The 24,851-nt window shown below is 42.8% G+C and overlaps 1 protein-coding gene across 4 annotated transcripts in view; it reads left to right on the top strand.

Moving 5' to 3' along the window:
- Positions 1–24,851, top strand: part of MPZL1 (myelin protein zero like 1) — a 46,562-nt gene that overhangs the window by 5,118 nt on the left and 16,593 nt on the right. For all 4 annotated transcript variants that reach the window (XM_042788225.1, XM_042788228.1, XM_042788227.1 and 1 more), the window contains exons 2-3: positions 17,402–17,562; positions 20,721–20,934. In XM_042788225.1, the coding sequence (XP_042644159.1) occupies positions 17,402–17,562; positions 20,721–20,934 (375 nt within the window). The remainder of the gene's footprint in view (positions 1–17,401; positions 17,563–20,720; positions 20,935–24,851) is intronic.

Below are 24,851 nucleotides of genomic sequence, written 5' to 3' on the forward strand. Positions count from 1 at the left end.
CACCGGCACGGAGGGCGATTTCGCGGGCAGGGCACGGCACGGCACGGCTCAAAACCGGCCCCCTCCGCTTCGGTCGGCGGGGCTCGGAGCGGCGTCGCGGGCGCGTTTCTCGCGTGGCTGTGGGAGCCCGCCCGCACCCCTCCCAGAGCGCCGGCGGCAGGCTTGGCCCACGCGGGACAGGCGGCGTGCTCTCGGGCGCCGTGCTGCCCCGCTCCGGGAGGGACGAGGGGGCCTGTCCCCGGAGGGGAGGGGCGGCGAGCCTCCCCCGCGGGACGTGCCGGGGCCTGCGTGGGGCAGAGCCCCCGCCGCGCAGCCTGCGCCTCCCAGAGTGCCCGCGTGGCCGGGGCCCGGCGATGCCACGGGCGTGACGCGTGGCGGCCCCGTAGCAGCGGTTGCCAGTTTTTTCTTGGTTGGTTGCGAAGTCGGAGGACGCGAGTCGTCTTTGTTGAGGAAAGGCAGAGCGTGGCGTGGAGGTGTCGGGCAAATGGGGGGGCTGGAGTTGTGGTAAATGACTTAAAAAATGCCTTTGATTCGGTCAGTGGTGAAGTATTTGGGTGGAGGAGTAATTAATTACGTGAGCCAAAACAGAGTGCGTATGACTCGTATAGCTGGAGAATAAGTACAAGGCTACGGAGGGATACAAATGGCAAGGGTAATGCTTAAGTTTGCCGTGGCTTATATTCTTACAGGGCAAAGAGTTGTGTGTCTCACATACTGTTCTGAAATGAAAAGGTTGTATACATTTCCCAAGGTGTGTGTCAGTACTAGGCATGGAAATGACGGCATGACACCTGAAGATATTTTTGGTTGACAACACTTGCTTAGTGGGTAAAACTTTGCGAAGTATTTCAGTAGGAATTATTAAAGAAGCCTGATGCCTTTTCAGTTCATGTCTGGAAGGCTGTGTAAAACTGTAAGTCCATCTGGAAAGAGGTTTAAGAAGGAACTGTGCCGAGTGGTAAGAAACTTCAAACTTGTTATTTCCAAATAGCATTGTTTGGCTTTGTTTAAGATTACTGCATTTTGCAATAAAGGTAAGTAGTGATTGCTAGGGCTTGCCGTATATCTTCAGAGACAACCTTAATATTTAGAGTTAAGTAGGTAGATATGATATATACGTAGCTTACTGTAAAACTAAGATCTTTGAAAATAAATATGGAGACAGGAGAAGGAAGCGTATTTCCCCTGACCACAACAAAAGCTACAACTACAGTAATTCTACGGGTAGCGGGGAGTAGTAGATCATTCTGCAAAGTCTGAGGTATGTAACCGAATATAGTATCTTAAAACCAAGCAAAGCTTACAAGATACTCTTTTGGAAGAGACCCTCCATAGGGTGGAGACTATCTAAAAAGTACGATTGCAATGTAAAGGAATAAATGGGTGTTAAAATCACTATCTTGCCTGTGTTGAACAGCGTTTGCATCCCCATCCCTACAACTGTTGATTTTTTTTCTAACTCCAAGTAAGAAGTTATTCCCATGTTGTTGTCTTCTCTGTGTACTTAAACTGCACATCTATAATCCTCCTGTCTGCTTTGAAAAGGCACTTTTTTTTTTTTTTTTTCTTTTGTCTATGTGTGGAGTTGGCACAAGGTTTACGTCTTTGCACAGGAATAAGTGACCAGAGTGCAGGGTCTTCACCTCTTTTGCATGTGCAAAGTAGCTTGATGATTGTTAGACATGTAGAACATCTAGAGAAGATGACCTTCTCTAGAGTTTGGGGTTGTAAGGAGCCCTGTGTAATAAATTCTCTGCCTTTCAGCTTGCATGTGTTGTTCCAGTTCCTGCTTTTTCAAGGACCCTCTTTCCGTTCCCTACACTCATGCTGGGTTTTCACCTAGTGAGAGCTTCAGAAGTCAAAAACTACCACACAAAAGGGCCAGGGCAGAAGTTTAGCGGCGGTGGCTTGTGGCTCCTCTTCTGTCTCTTCATATGTTCCATGGTGGACCTGTTTCCTGTGGCCAATAACCTGCAGTGAGACAGAAATGTTACTAAGGGACTGTGTTGTACGGGCCTGGTTTAATATCACAATCTGCTTGGCCAAGCCAAGCAGATCTGTTGCTTCACAGCTAAGTACAGATAATGGGTTTTAAGCTTATTTTCTTGTGTGCACCTGCATGTGTGCATTAGAAGTTCATCTTGCTCGTTTAAGCTCAGCCATCTGATAACCCGATTGCTTCACTTGTAAGAATGAAGGATCATTGTCAAATATACTGTTTGTGATCCTGTGGACATCTGTAGCCTATGTAGTTAACCTAGGTATAATCTCATATGGGTGGGTGAGCCTTGAACAACTAGTAGAGAGTATCAAGAAAATGAATTGTTTTTCAATCCTGAATTTGTAAGCCATGTAAGTATCACTTAAAGTGATACTGTGTCTCTGTTTAACATGAAGGTGGTGCCTGATCCCCTTTCAAAGTCTCAAAGAATGCCTAGATGTTACTGGAAAGAATATTACTGATATTTCTACTATTCTTTTTGATGCCAACAAAGCCTGATCTTTTTTTTTTTCCTCTTTTCCTTTCTCTTACTACCCCTCTTATACACACTCACATACATGTGCACATACATGCAGGTCGATAACAAGCAGAGGAGTAATGAGATGTTCAGTTGCTCAAGTGCCTGTTACTGCATTGAGCTCACCTGTACGTTTCAGTTGCTGCTTGAAATGTTTCCTGAAAATAACAGTGTAAGTCAGGGTTGCAATGCTCACTTCGTGTTTGTGCCACACTTAGTCAGAATTGCTGTACTCAGCCCATCAGAAGCTGTTAGCTCTTTTAAGTTGAGCCCACTGGTGCTGCTGGTAGGAAGGCTTCCTCGCTTGCCACGCTAAGTGGGTTCTGCAAAGGGAAAAGGTGGTAAGGTGGATAAACTCTTCTCTTTGCCGATTGGGCTGAGAGTAGGCCTGCTGCTCAGGTCACCTTGCTTGCAGCAGCAAGAAGTTCCTGAATATGTTGAAAGGACTGTAGCTTAGTATTTTGGTGATAAAATGTGGTTTAGTGCCACCTTGTAAAATGGTTAGGTTCGTCCTGACCCAAGCCACCCAACAGTTCTCTACCTCTAAGTAAGTAACGCTGTGCGTTGCTCTCTTGCTTGTTATCTGAATTGCAATTGATTGTGTTAAGCAGCAATTCCACTTGTCTGTGGCCTTATCCTGCCTGATAACAGTGTAGGCAGTGAATGTCTTGTGTACCGTACAGGGTACCTTCAGTCTAGGTGGAAGACCAAAGAAACGAAACCTAGTTTTACAAGGCAGATGTCTTGTACTGTTTGACTTGAAAGATTTTAATCTGAATGGTTTCTAAAGAATTATTATTTTGCTAGAGAGGTTCTATATAGGTCATCATGAAATTGTCTATTTAAAGCTAATTATTAGCACCCATAGTGGGAGTTCTCTAAGGTGATGTGATGTGGTTTGGTCATGTATGGCATATGCAGCTCTTTCTACCACCTGCATGTAATGAATTGATAAATTAACAAAGTAAACAGTCTTGTATGAAAAAAAAAAAAAATTTTTTTTTAGGCTACTGAATGCTAACTCAGGATATCCTAGGAATACATCAGAAAGCTAGAAGGTCTGGGTATGAAAACATTTATACCCTTATGGTTTGTGTCTTTTTTTTTGTGTGTGTTTGGTTTGTTTATGTTCATTACTTTGCTGATCTGGGTTAGTGTGACCCCACATGTAGTGATTAGCACAATGGAGAGGATGTTGACGTCTTGTGTAGAAGGATGCTGTGGCAGGAGAGGACAAGAAGTTCTGAACTGGCTTTGCTGCTGGCCCAGAAGCTTGGAGAACTCTTAGCTTCAGTGATTTATTGTTATCTCAAAACAGCAGTTCCTTAGAAGAGCAAGTGTTTACTCAGACTAGGATTAGGCAATCCTAGGTATGCATTTTGAGGCGGTATTAACATCCATATTGTTTGCTCTCTGAGCTGTTTGAAAGATGACCCTTCAGTCAGGTGATTTCACCTAGTTCCACTGATTTTTTTATTTTTTTTTTATTATTTTTTCCATCTCTCTTACCTTTAAAGTGGCACGTACATTCTGTTACTTGTCCTGAATGTGTCAGTTTTTTAAAAAAATTAAGATGTTTATATCAAATAAATATTGGTATTACATTTTGGATTTGTGATAAAAACAGCCTTGATAACACACCAGTGTTTTACATTGGTTATTTTACATTGGCTTACACAGGGCCAAGGGCCTTTTTTGTTTGTCACTGTACCCCACCAGCAAGAGGGCTGGGGGTGCATGAAGAGTTGGGAGGTGACACAGCCAGGACATCTGACCCCAAATGACCAGAGGGATATTCCAAACCACAGGACATCATGCTCAGCCTCCATCCCCTGCCCCTTGTGCCCCTGGGGGAGGAGGTGGAGAGATGGGGAGCAGGGCTGAGCCTGGGGAGAAGGGAGGTGCTGGGGAGGTGTTCTCGGTGGTTGGTACTTCTCACTGTCCCATGTTGTCTGTTAAGCATTGTCTTTGTTAGCATTTGAATTAAAGTGATGTTTTCTTTTTCTTCCCCTACGGAGTCTGTCTTTTGCCTGTGACTATAATCAGTGAGCTACTCCTCCCGGTCCTTAGATGGATTTTTTGAGCCATTCCCGTTCCATATTCTCCTGCCCATCTGATGCGGGAAGGAGTGAGGTGAGCAGCTGTGTGGTACTCAGTTGCCCTCTGGGCCTAAACCATGACACTATTAAACTGCCTTTATCTCAGCCCTTGAGTTTTCTTACTTTTACCCTTCTGATTCTCTCCCTTATGCTGCTGGGAGGAGTGAGTGAGTGGCTGGGTTGTGGCTGAGTTGCACACTGGGGTTAGCCCACAACCCTTGTATATTGTTCCCTTTTGCTACTGTGCCTTTTGGCTCCTGCATTTTTATTTAGCTGTTCAGTTGTCACTCTCCAACTTTTCTAGCTGCTGATAGGTTTTGGCTTAAAGTGTGCAAGGAAAACAGGAAGACTAGCTGTTCTAAGGAGCAATCATACCTCCAGCCCTGTGGAAAAAGATGCTCTGTGGTACATTTGCTGATACTTTACACACATAATGTTAAGGGGCATTAAAGGAGCTTGCCCTGAAACATTGGCTACACCTGCCTTCAGTGTTTAAAATCAGATTGAGGTTCTGATCCTTAAGGGAGGGTTAAACTCTGGGCAGTGCAACAGTTGTGTGGGTGGTGGCTGGTGCCGCTTTCTTACGTACTTCACGAGGCGGAGGTAGATCAGGGCAGGTGAGTTCCAGGTAGGTGAAATGGCCAGTGCCGGAGGTGTTTATCTTCAGTTGGCTGCTAGCCATCTGTTATGCTTTTCAGTAACTTGTTTCTGTAGTGCATGCAAGTGAAAGATGGTAAACAAAGCTACCTCTTGGTAATAAATTCTAAAAAGCCATATGTGCAGCAGGATTTTTAATATCTGACCGGTTACTGTGTCTTAGAAGTTTTCTGATAGAGGTCTTACAGGATTACTTGGCTTTCAGTGTGGAAGGTGTTGAGATGATGGCTGCGTGGAAATGCTGCATACCCTGCTGCTTAACAAAGTCAGCATGGGTGTGGATGAAGGTGCTGCTTTAATCAAAGGGGTGGCTCTAGAAATGACTTCATATGTGTAAACTGAGGAAGTGATGTAGAGTATATGCTACAAGGGAGGCCGTAAACACTTTGCAAAAGGGAAATGTTCCTGGGAAGAGCCAGCTGAAGCAGCTCCTCCTACTCAGCGCTTCCTAACTTTGCTTAGTTGTACAAATATGGTGTACAGTGGACTGGATTAGGGTGTTGGTCTGGTTTAAAAGAAAACAACGGAAAAGAGGCTGTTTTGAACATGGATTAGTTCCTGGTCAGATTCATCACATTATGCTATAAGTGGTCATGGGAGCAATTTAAATTGGCACCACCACTGACAAATTCTTGTGAAACGATGCTTTGAAATACATAGCATGGGCTTTTTCTTTCGTTTTTGTGGTTGCACTATAGCAGGTTATAGCTAGTTATGAGTTTGCTCAGCAAGTAAATGAGCAAGTTTGGTTAGCAATTAAGTGTAAGATTGCCGTGAGCGATATGCCAGAGCTGGCTGCAGGCATTCAGCAGTTGGTGGAGCAGTAAGGGATCTGGCCCTCAGAGAGCTTTGGATTTGCTTGAACTGCTCAAAGTAAGTCTTATCACACCAGAACAGATTGACTGTGTGAATGAGTATGCTGCTAGCTGAGGGTAATCACTCGGATGACTTAATTTCGGCTGTGTCTATCTCCTTGCTCTGTGAAGTGATGGAATTTTATTTAACAGGTTTTAATTGTGTCCCTCCATATGCAGGAAGAAAACCCTGTGTTCATCTTTCAGGCTAGTGGAAATACCAATAGTTGGCAAGAGACGGACATGATGCTGGGTTAGGAATGACAAGTGGGAGTGACTGGTACTGAAATGCTACTGATACCTTGGATGGTTCAAAGTGCGTCTTCTGCAAATGTTTCTTGGTGTATACAGATTTGTTGTCACTCGGTTGCAATTTTGTGGATTGATTATTGTAAAAGGGGAAAAAAAAAAAGGCAGCTTCTTATGTCTGTTTGATATGTAGCCCCCTGCACTGTATCTCCTCATGAAATTTGTGTATCTATAACCTAAATCCTTGTCCTGGGTTTGAGTGGTGGGGTTTTTGGTAGCAGGGGAGGGGGCTGCAGTAGTAGCTCCCTGTGAGAAGCTTCTCAAAGCTCCCCCGGTGCTGAGTCAGACCCACCTCTGCACCAAAGTCGAACCAATCAGCTGCACCTCTGCGATAATGTATTTAAGAAGGGGATCCTGGAAGGAGGAGTTGGAGTTGTGAGGAGGAGTTGTGACATCCATGTACACTGAAGCCAGTGAATGAATGGAGGAGAAAAGAGGGGGTGGAGATGCGCTGGAGCAGAGACCCCCTGTATCCTGTGGTGAGATGGCAGGGATGCCCCCCCAATGCCACCCATGGAGATTCATGGTGGAGCAGATGCTGACATGCAGTCTGTGGGGGGGGCCCACACTGTCTCAGGTGGCTGCAACTGAAGGTGGCTGGGATCCTGTGGGAAGAAGCAGCCCCCACTGCTGTAGTTCGGTGCTGGGAGGATTGCAGCATGCGGGGGTATCCAACGCCAGAGCAGCTTGCGAAGGGCTGCGGCCTGTGGGAGGGACTCATGTCTGAGAAAGTTTGTGGAGGGCTGTCTTCTGTGAGAGGGGGACCATGCTGGAGCAGGGGGAAGAAGTTCCAGAAGCTTCCCATCTCCCCGCCCCAAAGGTGGAAGAAGCAGCAGCACTGACTGCACCCCCCATTCCCTGTGCCCTGTGCCTCTTGGGGGGGAGGACGTAGAGGTGTCGGGAGCAAAGCGGAGCCTAGGAAGAAGGGAAGGGTGGGAGAAGATGTTTTCAAGATGTGGTAATGCTTCGCACTGTCCTACTCTGTTAAGTGATGGTGTTAGTGTCTGAATTAAATTTATGTTTTTTTTTCTTCTCCTAACAAGTCTGTCTTTTGCCCATGACTGTATTGGGTGATTCATCCCTCCCTGTCCTTATCTTGAATCCTAAACCTTGGCTTATTTTCTTCTTCCCAGTGCTGGGGGGAGGGGGGGGGGGAGGGGAGAGTGAGCAGCTGTGTGGTGCTCAGTTGCCCTTGGAGATCAAACCATGACAATTCTACTGCCTAGTTTGTTTTGGAAATTGGTAGTTTCCATGCTGCTAATGCTAGATTTTCTCTAAAGGGTGCTGCATGCCATCAGCAATTGGCAACATGACTGGTATTTTTAATACAGTTTCACTTGAAATAGTACTAATAACCAGTGCTGACCTACAGGGAGGCTTTTGTTCCAGCCAGAGACACGTCCATCTCTACTGTCCACATCTTGGGTGTGGTTTTGGGCTTTTTTGTGGGTGTTGTTTTGGGTTTTTTTGTTGGTTGTTTTTTTTTGTCTACAACTTCTTCAATACTCATTTCTTCAGTAGACATTGTGACAGTTTTAGTGGATTGCTCTAGTAATTCTAGGAAATGTCTGTGATGGTGGGATGCTTTCTTCATTCTCTGCCACATGTTGTGCACATGCACCCAGCTTCTCTCAGTTCTTTAGTCAAGCAAGCTTAATGATACCCTTTTTTTTTGTGGGGAAAACCTGGTGTGTTTCAAGGAGACTCTTCCAAGATGTACTCTTTATCTTCTTGTTCCATGTAGACCTTCTTTAATCTTAATTCCCATTTTCTGGAATCTTTCATTATGCCCAGGGAGTAATCTGCTGTGTTTGTTAGTGACTATGTTAGTGTTGCAGGATTAGAGGTAGACCAGCTGCCATCAGCTGTTCCTATCACCCTGTGCACTTTGAATGGGTTTACTTAACTTGTCCCTTTAGGTTTTTCACTGTTTTGGTTTGACTGTGTAAACCAGAACTGTTTACTTGAATTTGAACAATTGTAAACTTGGTCATGGAAGGAAAACCACTTAAGGGCTGTTGAACAGAAAAATATGATGTCTGGTTTGGAAATACTTGAGCTGCTGTTTGGTGCCCCAGTCTCCAGCATAGGCAGGGAAGTATTGCTTTGTGATCCCCAAGGAAAAGTTACTAGAACAGGGCTAGATGGTATTGGCCACAAGACTAAATAAGCATCTGCCCAAACCTGACATATGACTGACCCTGTAATTGGAGCATGAAGCAGTGCAACTCTAATGCTTACTAGTTCATGGATCTCGGTACTGTTACAGACATTTCCATTTTATGCTTTCCAGGTTGAGAGAGTGATACATCAGTGAAATTATTTCCTTGGGATAGAACAAGGGATCTGTGGCCTGGCTGGCAAGGGAGCTCAGATGTTTTTTGCTGTTTCTCCTTTCTGGTTAAAGGTACAGGCTTTGGAAGTAAATCTCAGCATAGGTTCTTCTGTCTCTTGGTAGAACAATGAGCAGCTCTGTGCCATGTGGAGGAGACCACTTGAAAAACAGACTCGATAGCGTGGGAGCAGAAGGTGGTACCAAAGCTTAGTGATTCTGAAGACTAAGTTCCGTCAAAGTAGGTGCACAAAAGTATATAGGGCTGAGATACATGGATGTTATTGACTGTTTTGACAGCTTTGCCACAGCCTGTTTAAAGCTTCTCAATGAAACTGGTTTCCCTTCACTTGGGGTAACAAGATGCTATTTTTTTCTCTCACTGCTGAGTCAGACAGAGCTTAGCTGAATATGCAAAGAGGCCAAGAGAAAGTGAATGTTGTGTTAACAGATGCTCTTCTGAGCTTGTCTCTGCTTGGGGGGATGAATGTTCCCAGCAGCAAGATGGCAGGAGGTGGTGGGTGTTCATGGGCTAGGTGTCAGCAGCTTTTCTTGCTGCTTCTCAGAGCTGGTCAGGTGCTGCAGGACTGGTTGTGTTACTGAAATCAGGAAGCTCTCTTTCCTTCAGCAGACTGAATTAATGAGTTTGGCAACCTGGGGAGCTGTTTTGGCAGCAGCAAAAAGCTGTTCTGGTGATTGGCATTTGAGAGTGAAACTCTTCTGTCCTCCTTTGAGGCAGCGGAATTTAGTTTTAGTTGCTTTGAAACTTAAATGTCAAGATTGGTTGGCGTGACTTTGTCTAAGTCATCATTTCTGTAGCTGATGTGGCTTTGTGTCATACGTGAATGCATGGGGTGTAGACGTCAAGGTTTTGGTGGTGGTGCTGCTGCAGGAACAGTCTCTGTGAGAGGCTGAGGCCGCTTCATGCCTCAGCTCCACCGGACCCACCGTGGGGCACTGCCGAGCCTCTCAGCAGAGCTGGTGGCACCTCTGTGATAATGTTTAAGAAAGGACAAAGCACCACACAGGCAGCAAGGAGTGAGGGTAGAAGAAGTGTGAGGACCAATACTGCAAACCGCAAGATGAGAGAAGGAGGAGGGGAGAAGTTGCTCCAGGTGCTGGGGCATTGATTCCCCTGCAGCCTCTGGAAGTTTTGGGAGAGACCACGGTGGAGCAGGTGTTCCCCTGCAGCATGTGGGGAGGAGCATGCTGGAGCAGATGTCCACACTGCGGTTCATGGATGACCCCAGGCTGGAGTAGGTTCTTCTGAAGGACTGCAAGCTCATGGGCAGAGCCCATGCTGGAGCAGGGAGGGGTGTGGGGAGCGAGAAGCTGTTACGGACTGACCGCAACTCCATCTCCCCCTGGCTGCCTGGAAGTGGGGTGGAGGTAGAGGGGTTGGGAATGAAGGAATGAAGTTGAGCTGGGGGGGGAAGAAAGAGGTGAGGGAAAGGTATTTTAGTTTTTGTCTTTGTTTCACACCATCCAACTATATTTTAATTAGCAAGTAATCGGTAAGTGATTTCCCTGTCGTTATCTCTACCGATGAGCGTTTTCATCTTATTTTCTTCCCCTGTCCTGTTTGGGAAGGGGTAGTGAGAGAGTAGCTCTGGCTACATCAGGTTGACATCTGACAGCTAGCCAAGGTCAATGCACTGCAATGACGTGGAAGAACATATATGTAGAAATATAGATGTATATATGTGTTTTTATATCTATACACCTAATAAGACTACAGGCCAGATAGCACCATGATTGATTTCTGGTGTGGAGGTGGTCAGATAGACTATTTTTTGTTATGCTGATGTATGTGGCTCCTTAATACTCATGTGTTGTCCTTACGAAATACAACATAGTTTGCTCCTGAGTGGAATGGCTGGCATGGATTTCACTTCCATGTTAAAGCTAAATTATGTCAATGAATTCTTTGTATGGAAATTCGATCCAGCATCTGGATGCTTTAACATATCGTGTAAAGTTTCAGAGGAACAATTTGGGCATGTCTAATCTTGTCTATTAAGACATGAAAGCTAGGATTTCTCCACCAGGTGTTTTATCTACAAGAAATGATGGCCAGTGGGGACGTAAGCGCCTAAAATTGTGATGGGGAACTATAACTTTGTGCAGGTTTTCTGAAATGTTTTGTAGAGGTCTTGCTGCTGTTTCATGCTGATTGTATGGGGAAACTGCTTTGTGGGAGAAAGAACTAAATGTCATGCAACTGTAGTTGAGACTGATATCAACAGTAGTAGACTTGGATATTTCACAACACACTTGACATTAAGTAAGAGTATTTCTTAATGAAAGCACTGTGTCACAAGTGTTTTTGTGATTTATGACCCCTAGTCATTAGAAAATCCTGCATCCTCCTTTCTGATGAAACTTCTGGGCTGCTGGGGAAACCGTAGTGAACATATGGATACAGTAACTTTCCTGTCATTTTATCAAGGCCTTTGAATGTGAACTGCTGAGTATGTTTTATTAATGCATTCCTTTCCATTTTACTGATCTACAACTCTGTCATCAGCTTGTTACCTGTAACAGCCTGCCTGAATCCATCTTTCTTTCATCAGATTTTTTTATTATTTCCCGATCTTTTATCCATAAGAGACTTTATGTGTAAATTGTATAAACAACTCTATTACCAGATGTCTTTTAAGATAAACGAAGCAAGTTGCTTGTATTAATTAATAAACTGATGACTAGCCATTTCAAGAGGAAGGGAGTGTAACACTTTTCCCAGTGTAGGATGGGAACTGTCGCAGCTGTAAGCATCAAGTATTTAGTGATCTGGTAAAAATTTCCACTTAGGCTGTGTTTGTGCTTGTGGAATTAAGATGCCTGCGATTACAGTGGTAGTTGTTTGCATTCCTGGTTTGTTAGGGCTCCTGGTGATCAGAGTTGGATCCAGGGGAATCAAGTTTATTTTGGTGTGTTCATAGCATTAATTAACACAGTTTTTTCATTGGATCCAAGATCTCAGTGGAGACTATGGTCTACAAAGAAATTTTAATTAGCTATGTGTTAATTGGTGTAAACCTTCAGTGCAAAGAAGGATTTCCTTGTGATATGGTATAAAACCATTTTCAACTTTTGCCTCATAGAGTGTGAGGGGGTCATATCTGTGTACAAAAATGTAGAATAAAACCAAATCATATGTAAAGGATTTTTTTTTTTTTTAAACCAGTATGAAGCAAGTGTAAACAACCAGGGGATATAAGTAAAAATAGGAAAAAAACACTTGAGCTTTAGTAGACATTGAACTCCAAGCACTGGCAGCTTACGCACTGTTGGATTTATACAGATTCTGTTACCAAATGTTTTGGAGGCACTTAAGAGGGCTTGAGGGAAGTGAAATAAGTTTGCAGTTTTTGAGCAGATCCACCCAAGTGTCGGGGACAGTGTTCAGGAGAAGGTACTACAATGTGGATTTGAAAAGTCTGATGAGATCAATGCTATAGCATGGTTGAGGGCGAGAATCTCTTAATACTGAAACAGGGATGAGTGCTTGGATGCTTGGTGTCATTTAAACGACTGTGGCACACATAGGTGAATTTCTATAACCCCATGTAAGCTTGTTAGGTCAACTCATGATCTTGTGACTTGTTTCTAGAGAGTGAACCATAATTAGTATATTACTGTGTTTAATCGAGGGTATAGCTTTGACTGTAAGCAGTTAGTGGTAGCAGACAAGAGGAGGTACCCAGACTTTGACCTATGAGATAGCCAGTCACATAGGCTGTGCCCCCTGTGCAGATTAAGTTCCCAGCATGTGTGACTTGGTGAGTCTCAGCTGATCTGGCCAAAGATGTCCCAGAGAGGGCACCTGTGAGGACAACTCCCATTGACATGGTGTAGACAGCAACTGGAGATCTTCTCGAGGAGTTTTTTGATCAAGGTGTACCCAACTTCAAAGATACCCATTAAATTCACTTGCCAGTGCAATGCTGCAGTCTTTCGTGTTACTCTGGTAAAAACTGTAAGCTTGACTGCTCTTAATCTCACTGAAAGCTAAATAGTTAACCACAATTTAGTTAACTAACCAGATGCAAACTGATGGTTATGAATGCTGGTTTGCTATCAGTTGTGAATGACACTATCCTCCTCTACTTTGCTGCTTCGTAGCTGTAAACACTTCTTCCACTGAGTGATTTCAGAGCAGTGCCACCCTTAAGAGTATCAGTGATGACAGTGTGTGGGGGTTGTGAGATGGGTGAGGGTTGAACTGTCTGGAAACATGTAACTTTTTCACTAGTTTTGTGTAACCTGTCACACGTGCTGGGGTTATTACAAAGAAATCAAGAAACTCTGCATCTTCAGATCTGCTTAAGCTGCTGGAGAGCTGTATCTTCAGAGTTAGGAAGGTCTTGTTCATTCTTAGTAAGTTAAAACAGCATTAAGTCAATAAAGCTGATCAGTTGGCGATGGTCTATAATGAATAATGCCTGCTCTGGACACGTGTATGTTGAGTACTACATCTTCTATAGTCAACTTATGAAAGAAGGCAGTGGTCTTACATATGTGGTGTCTTCCTCTTCTTAATGTCACCCTTGGAGCAGTTTGGTTACCAGGAACTGTGATACTTACCGGTCTGTTAGTGACCATCTGTCCAGAGCAAAAAGGATATCACAGTAACGAACGCCAAGATACAAAATGGAGTTTTTTAGACTGGTGTCATCTGAGCAGGTGGCTGGAAATTCTGAAAGACTTTGCCTTGACCTCAGAAGAGTTCTGAGTCAAAGATGCTGTGCAGGTTATGAGTTGGAGAGATATGTGGCAGGACTGTGGTAATAAATACAATTGTGGAGGGCTCTGGGGGAAGAAATGAGCTCTGCTTTAGTCTCATTTAGTGTGAGCTGACAACTTGGCATTGACAAAGATGTCATATTGAGGGTACCCTTTGAACATAAGGAGACAGATCCTGAGCAGAGATATAGATCTGAGTAGTCAGTGTAGTGATGGGAGCTGAACTTGTTTTGCAGATGAGATCCCCGAGACAAGATAATGAGGAAGGAGAGACCTGAGAGTAGAGAGAGCATTGATGAAGAATGAAGATCCATGATGGGAGCAATAAGAAAAGATTAGTAAGTAAGAGTAGTAAGCTTAGTAAGTTAATAAGGAGTGTTGTGTCCTATTTCAAGGAGTAGGAAGGTTGTCTGAGAAGATGAGGATGGAGTCTTTTCATTGAAATGTGGGGCTTGAAAATTTAATGGGTGAGAGTTGATGTAATTGGAATAAAACTGCTCCAACACCACTAGAGATGAAAAAAATGGCTGAAGAGTTACAGGTGTCTTTTTCCCGACAATTTTTATGGTAAGTGAGAAAAATAGAAGCATCTTTGTGCTGAAAACAAAAACTAAAGCAATTGAAAGCTGGAAGAGATATTCAGAGGGAAATATTAGGGCTTCTGGCAGTTAGATAGGTTGATGGGATCAAGGAGGATCTATGGGAGAAGAGCAAATGTTTATCTTTGCCCCATATACCTTGCAGACCTTTCCTTCCTAAAGCTTTCTTCTCTTTGTCTCCTGTGATAATTTTTTTTCCTCTTCAGAGGAACTAAGGCTGAGTAAGCTTGAGGAATGGAGCAGTGGGGTAAGTGTGACTGGAATATGACTCAAAATTCAACTTTCTCTAACTGAAGTATTTAAATAGATGGAGAATCTGGAAGAAGGATGTAATCCCTGCAAATGTGGAAAGAGAAGGAAAATTGCTAATGCTGGAGATGACCCATGTGGATTTTATTATGGCAGAGTAGGCCACAGAGTTTAAGGTAGCAGGAACTGCCACCATATCACTGAAAGTATGGGAGTAGAGGGTAAGGGTGAACAAATGTCAAATGTATGGCCACTCTACCACTTCCAAACAATCACATTAAGATCTGAGGAGCTTATGTTTCATGCTGTAAGACAAGAGGGACAGCAGAGAATTTTTTTGAAGAGGTGAACCCCAAAAGAACAAATAAAGTGAGGGACTTTCTTTAGACTGGGGGGAGAGAATGAGCAAAGAAAAACAGAAAGTTGAGACAACAATAGGGCATAAGAAAGTTAAACTTGCTGGCAATATCTGGACAAGATTACATAGTCCCCAGACTGTAGGGAGAAGTCTGATTTTTTTTTTTTTTTTTTTTTTTTTTTTTTTTGCTTTTGCTTTGCTACAGTTCTCTCATGGGTTGCTAGTAAGTTAGAACAGTGACTTCTTTAGATTAAGCAGATCTGTGCTACCCACTGTGTGTGTGTGGCAAGGAGTTCTGCGTACCATGTACAAGCAGACAATGTCTGTGCAGACTCTTTTCTTCCTACACAAATGCTGAGGGCATCTTGCTTGTTTTATGCTTGAAAGGGAGGCTTGTTCTGTGACTTGGACTCAGAACAATGGATTTTATTTTTTTTTCTTTTCTGCTCCATTAGCTGGAAAGAATACATACAGCATAGCAGCTCTGAGTTCATTTCATTGAATTGCTAGAAGCCTTTGTATGTTCCAAATAAATATTTGGTAATTGTTTTACAAAATAATATTTTTTGGCCCATAGTCAGAGTACGTACAAGAGAAAGGAAGCTCTGATACAACCTCTTGATGAAAATCCACCTCCCTTAGAGTACTGTTTCTCTCAGTCATTTGAAATGAGATCAACGATGACATGGGAGTCTGAGGGATCAGGGATAACCTTACTGGACTGAGGAGTTAGTGAGTGGGAGAAGTGAACAGAGTGGACTCTGAATGGCAAAGTGAATGAATGGTGGTTTCTTCTGGGTTTGATTATTGTAATTAAACTGGTATGCTTAATTCTGCTATCCCTGCAGTGCTTGCATGCTCATTCCATGTCCCCTGGGCTTGTGCTTTGCCTTCCCCTGGTTTGCCATGCTGGTTGGGTGAGAGGCAGCGGTTCCTACCAAGCCACGCCTATTGAGATTATTGGGTGTACCCAGATGGTCAGGATGTTTTCATCTCTTTCATTGTTTGGCCATTTCATCGACTAAACTACAGCTTCCAGAGCTCGCGGGCAGTCTGTATTGCGGGGCTGGCTACTGCTCCCTGCTGTGTTTGTGGCCCTGGGCCGCAGCTGGTCAGCTGGAGTTGCCCAATAGACTTGGTAGTCTTGGGACAAGGGAGGAAGATGGGAATTGTCACACTTCATGTGAGCTTTGTTTTCTTTGGGAACGAAGCTTAAAGTCACATATGCAAAAGATGGTTTCTAAAATTCTTGATGGAACATCGGCTTTGCTTAATTTTAAGCTCTGATAAAATAGCCTGGTTTATGACAAATCTACACCTTAGGATGGTCATATCACTTGAAAGAAGCTTGCTGTTCAACTTTTGATGGCTGCTGAGCTGGCAGCTCTCGCTGACTAAAAGCGTAAACTACATGATTTAAGGATTAATGTAGGTGGGGTTTTCTATTCCCTCCCCCCCTCCCCCAACTGTCTTTGACTGGAATCTTTCTCTTCAGATTGCCTACTTCAAGAGCTAGTTTATTCAAAGTTGAGAAATACATCAGCTAAGATACTGAAGAAACAGGAAGGCTTGATTTCCTCTTCTAATAAGGGAGGAAAACACCTGATTGTAAGATACTATAGCCCAGAAATAGAATCATTTGATCAGAAGCAAACTACTAGTACTGTCTCTACGCTGAAAACCATGGTTTAATAAATATCAAAACTTACATTTGAATTACTGCGGGCACATGTCACATGAGTACCCACCCACAGTGATATTACAAGATTTCTTTCATTCACGTGGATGTGACTCAAACACTGAAAGGCATTCTTTTGTGGTGTCACAAGATCACTCTTTGTTTCTTAACTTAAAGTCGAATGAATGTACAGATGTAACTTTGCTTAAATCTGGATAGGGATAGTGTTTTTGCAGTTTAAATGGTGCCAGTTAAAGAATATGTTCAATGGGTTTTCTGTATCACACTGAATTTCACTTACTCTGTAGGAATACTACCAATACAAGCACAGTATTAGCCTTATCTTAAATCTCGGGGGTGATTGTGGTCTGCTGGCTGTTTTGACCATGCGTAAGCTTTGTGGTAAAAAATAATTAAACTGCTCTCGTGCTTCTGGACTATAGCCGAGTGACAATTTATGATGTCTTGTACATGAAGACCTTGAAGCGTGCCAGAGAGCAGAAGCAGATGGCGTAGCTGGGGGCCACAGAGGTTTACTGCTCAGCTTTCTGGAGGTGATCTTTTGTTCTACCTACAGCTGAGAAAAAACGGAGATGGGAAACGAGATGTGAGCCAGAGAGGAAACTGAGTAATAGCTGGATCCAAGATGTTAGTTCCTCCAATGGGACTTATTTATTACAGTGTCTGCTGGCAGCTAGGAGGAAAGAGTTTTAAACTCATCCTTTGCACCACAGAACTGACTTCCACAAACTGTTGCAGAGGAAACATCTGTGGATAGAAAATGTCCTGGAGCAGATAATACAAGGAAAGAGAAGGGAACTGTCCTGCTCTATACTTGTTTGTATTGTAGGTATAATGTTTGTGCACACACTTGATGTAGGAGTTGTTGATGGCTCTTCTCTTTTCCCCTTACAGGCAACGTGATACGAACTTCCTGATTCTTGACATGGCAATGATGCTTCTTTTTTTCCTTCTTTCTTCTCTTTGCCTTACCCATACAGTCAAAGTATCAGCAGTAGAGGTCAACACACCAGAGGAGATATTTGTGGAGAATGGGACAGACGCAAAGCTTCCATGCACGTTTACATCTGTGGAAGTGATCAGCAGCGCAGCATCTGTTTCTTGGAGTTTTCAACCAGAGGGAGCTGCAACTCGTATCTCAGTAAGGAATTGTTGTAGGGGAACAAACCTGGGAGGGGAGGCTGTGATAAGTGTGCAGAGGTCTTCTAGTTGGTTCTGAGGAGCCAACTAGAGTTGGTGTGGTTAGCAGCAGCATGTATGAAGTAGGTGAGCATCTAGGAATCTTCTCCTTAGTTCTATATCCTCTTGCAACTGAAATGAGCTGCAGAGCTGTGCACTAAATGATAGCAGTCACAAAATTTTAATTACCACTATTACAATGTTACATTGTGTGTTGGGCATGTTGCTTATTTTCTGCTTGTGTACTGTATAGCCTCTATTTGAAAGGGTTTAAAGTAAAAAAAGGTTTAAGACCAGTCTCTCTGGTTTCAGATCAGAATTGAATTGCTCAAATCCGTAAGCAGTTACATCCTCATATTTTACTTATTTGACAAGTAAAAAATCAGACTAGCAAGCAGTTTGGCTGAAAGTAATTGCCATGACTCGTTTCCTGTATGTTGAGCCCAGGTATGCTCAGTTCCTTTGGGTGTGAACCTTCAAAGAAGTGGCTTTGGTACGTTGTTAGCTGTCTTCTTCCTCTGTTGCGTAAACTGTACACATCTGAGTGAGCTCTCTCACATTTCTGCTTCCTTCTTATTCCTTGCCCTGAGTGAGAATTTAGAGGAAGCAGAACAAGAGACTCTGGGGCAGCAGGGAAAATGTGGGGATGGCAGGTTGCTCAGCCAGTTAGTGTTTGTCTCCTTCCCTCTGCTGCAGACGTGAGATCATTTAAACTTTAGGAACCCTTCAGTGCTCAGAACAGAGATGATCCAAAACAGCATATGAGCATCTTGCTCAATATATAGAGTTCTGAAGAATCAGCTTCTGATGTCTCAGTGAATAAATATTTAGTTTTGAAAAGGGAGCCCTTTGAGAAGCCAAATCAGTAGCTGGACAAAAGCTTAAGGAAGCAGGGCATATTTCCTGCTAATGTTGAACAGGATGGGTGAAAGAAGCAATCTGTTTGTATATGTTCTGCTCCCCTTAGAAGTATCCACCGTGTATCCTGTTTTGCCCTTCCCTTTCTGCATCACTATCCAAACCCCTTGTTGTAAAAATACAACTTTAGGACATAACATTTTTTTGGAAGTGAGGTCAACTTAGACATTCAACCTTAGACATTTCAACTGGGAGCAAAGAAAATTATCTTTGAGCAGAAGTGACCCAGCATAATGTGATGTTAATTCTCTGTTTCATTTGAGGGGCTGGGGGAGGTATAGAGGGAAGATTTTTTTTTTTTTTTCTTGTGAATGCAAGAACAACATGTCAGTTACATGGCTTGGTGGGCATTAATTTGAAAGATCAATCTCATGATCAGCTTATGTCTGAGCTAAGTCCATATTTTTCCTGAAAAGGATGGTTCTGTGCCTCTGTAGAATCAGCACTGGCAATCTTGTGGGAGGCTGACTGGACTGAAAGCTTTTTCTGCTTGTCCCCTTCCTCTTCCACATGCCCGGTTATAGAGACATCTCTGCATAAATGAAACATCTGATGACAGCAAAGTTTCACAATCAGCTTAAACCAGTCTAAACCCATCAGCTTTAGGTTTCCAAAGAAGTCTTAGCATGCGTTTCAGGACATGTTTTACTTTGTGGTCTCTCTTCCCCCAGGGTGAGGACACCTAGAGAGCTGAGAAATCTGCCTCTTGCCTTCTAGACTTCCAGTCAGATGACTCTCCCCTGTGTCCCCTGTGTGTGTGGTAATGCAGTGCCTCTGTGCTAAAGGTTATAATCCAGCTGGAAATGCCGCAGGTTGATGCAGATTTTCTCTGAAATGTTGACAGATGACTGTGTGCTAGCAGACTTCCTACCACATGAGATAGTTTGTTGGATTTATGCTAGCCCGTAGACAACAAAGAAGTCTCAGATTGGCTGGAGCACAACAGGTGGTCATGTGCACGTACCTGATCTGGATAAGATTTGTGCCAGCAAATGTTCAGGCTTGATATTCAGAGTGCGGGTCTGATAGAGGGGATGTTGGAATGGCAAGCCTCAGATCAAGGATAGGAACAGGGAAAGAAGTGGGAGATGACTTCAGTGGAAAGAGGACTGGCTTATAGCCAGTCTATTCTGTAGCAGAGAGACTCCTTTGTAAAGAAGGCTGTTGAAAGAGAAAGCTGCAGTATTGCCTCAAATTTCTTTAACCATGCTCTGGAGACTGAACTGAAGAGAGTTCAGGTTGATTCTTGGTTGAGTAAAGTTTGTCTTGCTTTCAGAATGTGAAATTAAGAATGAACGTGTTCCTGCAATACAGCCTTGATCCCTCTCTTAGGGTTTTGACCAGTGGTCAAACGTCCAAGATGTTGGAAAGCAGAGTTGTCCTGTAGACGTCTGTGCGCTTCTACTGCTGTAAATTCCGATTTTGGTCAGGTATAGAGAGGAAATACGCAGTTTATCCTCAGACTGTACTAAACAGGTTCATTTTTCAAGGATTTTTTGTCAGGTCTAGGGAGTGCAGGGCCAATGTGCAACTTAGTCACCTAAAAACTGGGAAACAGTTACATTTAGTCACTGTGAAGGTTTCTGGAAAACAGCTAGGTGTGCTCTAAATTGCTTATGGATTTTTTTTTTTGGTAGTGGGGGAAAGGAGAATATTGCATGTTAATTTAGGGTAGTGGGGGAAAGGAGAATATCGCATGTTAATTTAGCTGTGCTGTCTATTTGCTGTGTGCTACTTGCAACCAGAGATAGGAAACTTGGTATCCTTTTCCTACCGGTCTGCAGAAGGCTTCCTGTGCTTGAAAGACAGATGGCTGTGATCCAGAACAGGTTTAACCTTTAATTATTCTCAGGTTACCTACCAGTGTTTTTCTCTTTCACCCACCTCCTAGTCTGCGAAACACTATGTCCCCAAAACCGGAAGAAAAACCCTCAAACAATCCAACCACGAACCAAACCCAACAGAAAACCAAAACTTGCAGTCTGTTGTGGTAGTGTGATTGAGGTATAAGCCATAGCATTGTTATGTGATCAAGAAGCAATAAGCCAGACTGAAGTGGTGAGGCAGGAGGAAAATAAATCTCAAATATTAGTTGTGTATAATACAGTGGATTCTTGGAGAATGCTATAACAGTGAGAGAAGCATGGTAGCTCTGTAATCTCTAATTGAATTGTTCTTATATCCTCTTTTCCTTGACTACAGTTTTTCTATTACTTTAACGGAAAGCCATACCCTGGAAAGGACATACCATTTAAAGACAGAATCACTTGGGCTGGAGATCTTAACAAGAAAGATGCTTCTATCAGTATATCAAACATGCAGTTCCGGGACAACGGCACTTACATTTGCGATGTCAAGAACCCACCTGACATTGTTGTCAAACCAGGAGAAATACGAGTTAGAGTTGTGGAGAAAGGTATTCACCCTATATGATTTTTTTCCCTTCCTTATTTTTTTTTCTTTCCTCCCTTTCTGTGTTTATATCACTTTTCTTGGGGTTGGGGAGTAGCCTGGAAGGAACAACTATCTTTTTAATTCTCTTCTTCCAGATCCTAATAATTGAACTGATATTCTGTTTCTGACAAAACTGAATGTCATACTCTTTTCCTCTATACCCACTAATTCGTATGCTTTTAACAAGTATTAGCAAAAGCTGATGGAAGCCTTGATGAAAACCTGTCTTCTCATTTCAGAGTCCTGTGAATTTTTTTTCTGTATTAAGATACATCAGGGATTAGGATGACTTTTGAAATCTGGGGAGGGAGGAGAGAAAGTGGCAGAGTCTTCTTTTTGGAACCCATCCAGTATATGTATTGGAAAACAAAACTAATAATCTGTCCTGAGCACGTACTGACAGAGTGAAATGCTACTGTCGTCCATGCAAAGATGTTTGTGTTGGATGTGCATTTGGTCTCTTTTACTCTGATGTTCTTACAGTATCCATGGTGACCCTTAAAAACTGCAAGGGCTGGCTTTTTGCAGTCATTTAAGGTTTCTGGTTAGCATTTGGTAACAATGATCACAGTTCAAGAGCTCTTATATTCTGTATGTCAATTTGGCTGTTTATTTCCCTTGGCCATCCAAAAGATTTGTTTATTTTAGCTAAGCTGGAGGTCAGCCAAAGTGTGACTGTTCCTACAATGAAATGGTTCGCACAGTGATCAGATTTCCAAATTTTATATTTAATAAAGACAGGAATAAATGTTGAATTCACAAATGGCAGTGCTGATACAGCTATTCCATTAGATTTTCATAAGTTAGGGAAGATATCTACGTGTAAGCTCTGATTAGAATGATACTGCTGCTATAACAGGTGTGTACCACTGCTCATGAGGTCATTCCATGTATTTACGTGGGGAAGGTCTATCTCTAACTCTTCTCTTCACAGAGCAATTTGGGTTGGATGGGACCTCCAGAGGTCCTGCCATCACTTACAACTTTCTGTTTCTTGGAAGTTTGAAGTCTAAAATAGGGTCAGTTTGTTTTCTTACAATGTATTGAGAGTCTCTGTGAAGAAGCAGTAAATCAACTGCTGGTTTGGTAATGTCAGGCTGTCTTGGCGAAGCCTTTTAAGATTTTAACCCAGGTTAATCAAATGAAGACTGACTTCAGTACACTAATTCAGCTGATATTTTTCAACAGACTTGCATGCCGGCTTCCCCATAGGTGGAGCATCTGGACAAGAGAATTTCACTGTTTCAGAAGAGAACCCTGTACTTACAGTACTTCTCATCATCAGAAAAATGCTGCAACAGTTGTCTTCAGATTATTAGGAAGACCTTGAAAGCTGGTTTTCAAGCTGTAGCTGCAATGCTGTCTTGCATTCTGACTGTACCTGAAAGTACTACTCTTGTAATAGGTTATAACTCATCCTGAACTGAGCTGGAGAAATTTTTTCAATTGAAATAAGTACATTTTGGCTCTTGTAGTTTTATGATTTTTTTTTTTAATATTATGTATACATTTAATTGTTCTGAATCACGTTGGATGTTGTAGACTGTTCAAAGCCACATACATACTTTACACATTTAAATGATCTCATAGATGCTTGGTTACCCTTAGATTTTGGATTAAACATTTAATAAGTTCCAGGTTGGCTTAACTGTTTAAAATTTCCGAGACAAGCTAACTCTGCTGATTTTTCACTGCATTATCTACATAGTGTTTGCACAAACAGGTCCATCAACTAATTTATAAGAATCCTACTGGCAGGAATGAGAAGCAAGACTGTTCTTTTGCTAGTGCATCTGAATCTAGAAAGGACTGCTGTTCACAGCCTAAATGACAGAAATATGTAGGGAATTCCAAGTCCTCACATTAGGCTGCCCCTACTTGTAGTAGGAAGATACTTAACACTGTGTTCAAGACAGGTGGACTGCCTCCAGGTAACACAAACTTTGATCTGAACTCTTATGGCAGGGGAAAAAATAGAATTGTCGTATGAATATGTTTACACTTAGCAGCAATGGAAAACTTCAGTTTCCTGCCTGTTTCATAAAACTAACACACTTTCAGTGAAAATGGAAGTTGCTTTGAATTATGGTGATATTTAGTGAAAAGTGTTCTTTAAAAGGCTAGATTTTTGGCTTGTGTTGTTAAGCTATTAACTTAAATGTTAGATTTCAGAGCTGGGGTTTGGTTATGTACCTGGGACTGTCTGTTACAATTAAGTACTTGCAGAGCAGTTGACAACTTATGAGAAATTCATGTAACTGGAACGCTGAAAAATAGAAGAAAAACCATCGCGGGGAGGCATTCTTCAGCTAAGCTATGTGGTCATAAAATTGTGTGAGCATTCTTATAGTCTGTTGGACCATGTTCTGAGAGTCAATAAAGCCAGGCTCTAGTTTCACATGTGAACAGCTGTAATTTTTTATATGGTTTTAAAAATCTATCTCAGAAGATAACCGCTGTCCTTTACTCAAATTCAACTAACCAAAAATCCCCTCCCGAGTCAAAGAAGTGATAAAGCTATCAAATTTTTAATATCAGTCTTTCAGCAGACACTCTGCACTCTAGTTTTGGATTGCTGCTTACTTTCTTGCTCTGAAAAAGTGTGTGTGTGTGGTTGTTTGTTTGTTTGTTTGTTTGTTTGTTTTTCTTGTGTACAGTGCAGGAGTCTGCTAACAGACATGGATATCTGTTGTGATGCTTTTGCAGACAGTTTGCCCTGCACTTGGAAAGATGAAAAAGCATGGAAACTAGGGAGCTACTTTCTTATATACCTCAAAATAAATGTTTATCTTTGCATGGGACTCAAACACAATCTCAGTATTATGTACCCAAAATGTATTACCATTTGTAGAACTTTATTCCTTACAAGCAGATGGATCTCTGGGTGGCCGAAAGGTTCTGGAAAGGGAGAATGCATACCTCTAAATTGTGGCACTCATGTCTTCATCTTTAATTTCTTACTAAGACTCTGAATTACCATGTTGTTATGAATTGGCATCCAACACTGGAGAGCTAGGAAGGCTGCTGATACAATATTTGGCCAAATTATGTGAGCAAAACAGCTAGAGATCTGGTAGCCCTTCTTCTGAAAGTCACCAAACTCAAAATGAACAGTACTAAATGTAAGCCCTGTTTTCTTAGTATGATGCCTTTCTTTCAGGGTGTTGTGGTACACTGCTCCCCTCTAGATAAGTATGTCAAAATGGGCTGATCTACAGACTGCAAACTTGCTGGGAATGTTTTGTATAAGCATGGTCTGTGGTCTTTGCTGGAATACGTCCAGCAAAAGGTGACTAAGATGATTAAGGGGCTGGACCACCTTTCATAGGAGGAGAAGCAGAGAGAGCTGGTGTTGTCTAGCCTGCACAAGAGAAGAAAGGCTCAGGGAGATACTCTCACCAGGTATTTATGTACACTGATAGGATCTAAAGAAGACTGAGCCAGGCTCTTCACTGGTGCCTAGTGACAGGACAAGAGACAATGGACATAAATTGAAACACAGGAAGTTCTGTCCGAACATAACAAAACTGTGAACACTGGAATATGTTGCCCAAACTGGTCATGGAGTCTCCTATCCTTGGAGACAGTCAAAACCGAACTGGACAGAGTATTGAGCAAACTGTGCCAGCCTGGCCTTGAACCCTTCCAGGGAGGGGGCAGCCACAGCTGCTCTGGGCAGCCTGTGCCGGTGCCTCACCACACTCACAGGGAAGAGTTTCTTCCCTGTATCTAATCTAAATCTGCCCTCTTTCAGTTTAAAACCGTTACCTCCCTGATAAGAGTCCCTCCCCACCTTCCCTGCAGCCCCCTTTAAGCACTGGCAGGCCCCTATAAGGTCTCCCTGGAGCCTTCTCTTCTCCAGGCTGAACAGCCCCAACT

This window comes from Tyto alba, unplaced genomic scaffold, assembly GCF_018691265.1.
Source record: "Tyto alba isolate M040663 unplaced genomic scaffold, T.alba_DEE_v4.0 Super-Scaffold_14, whole genome shotgun sequence".
Classification (NCBI taxonomy): Eukaryota; Metazoa; Chordata; class Aves; order Strigiformes; family Tytonidae; genus Tyto; species Tyto alba.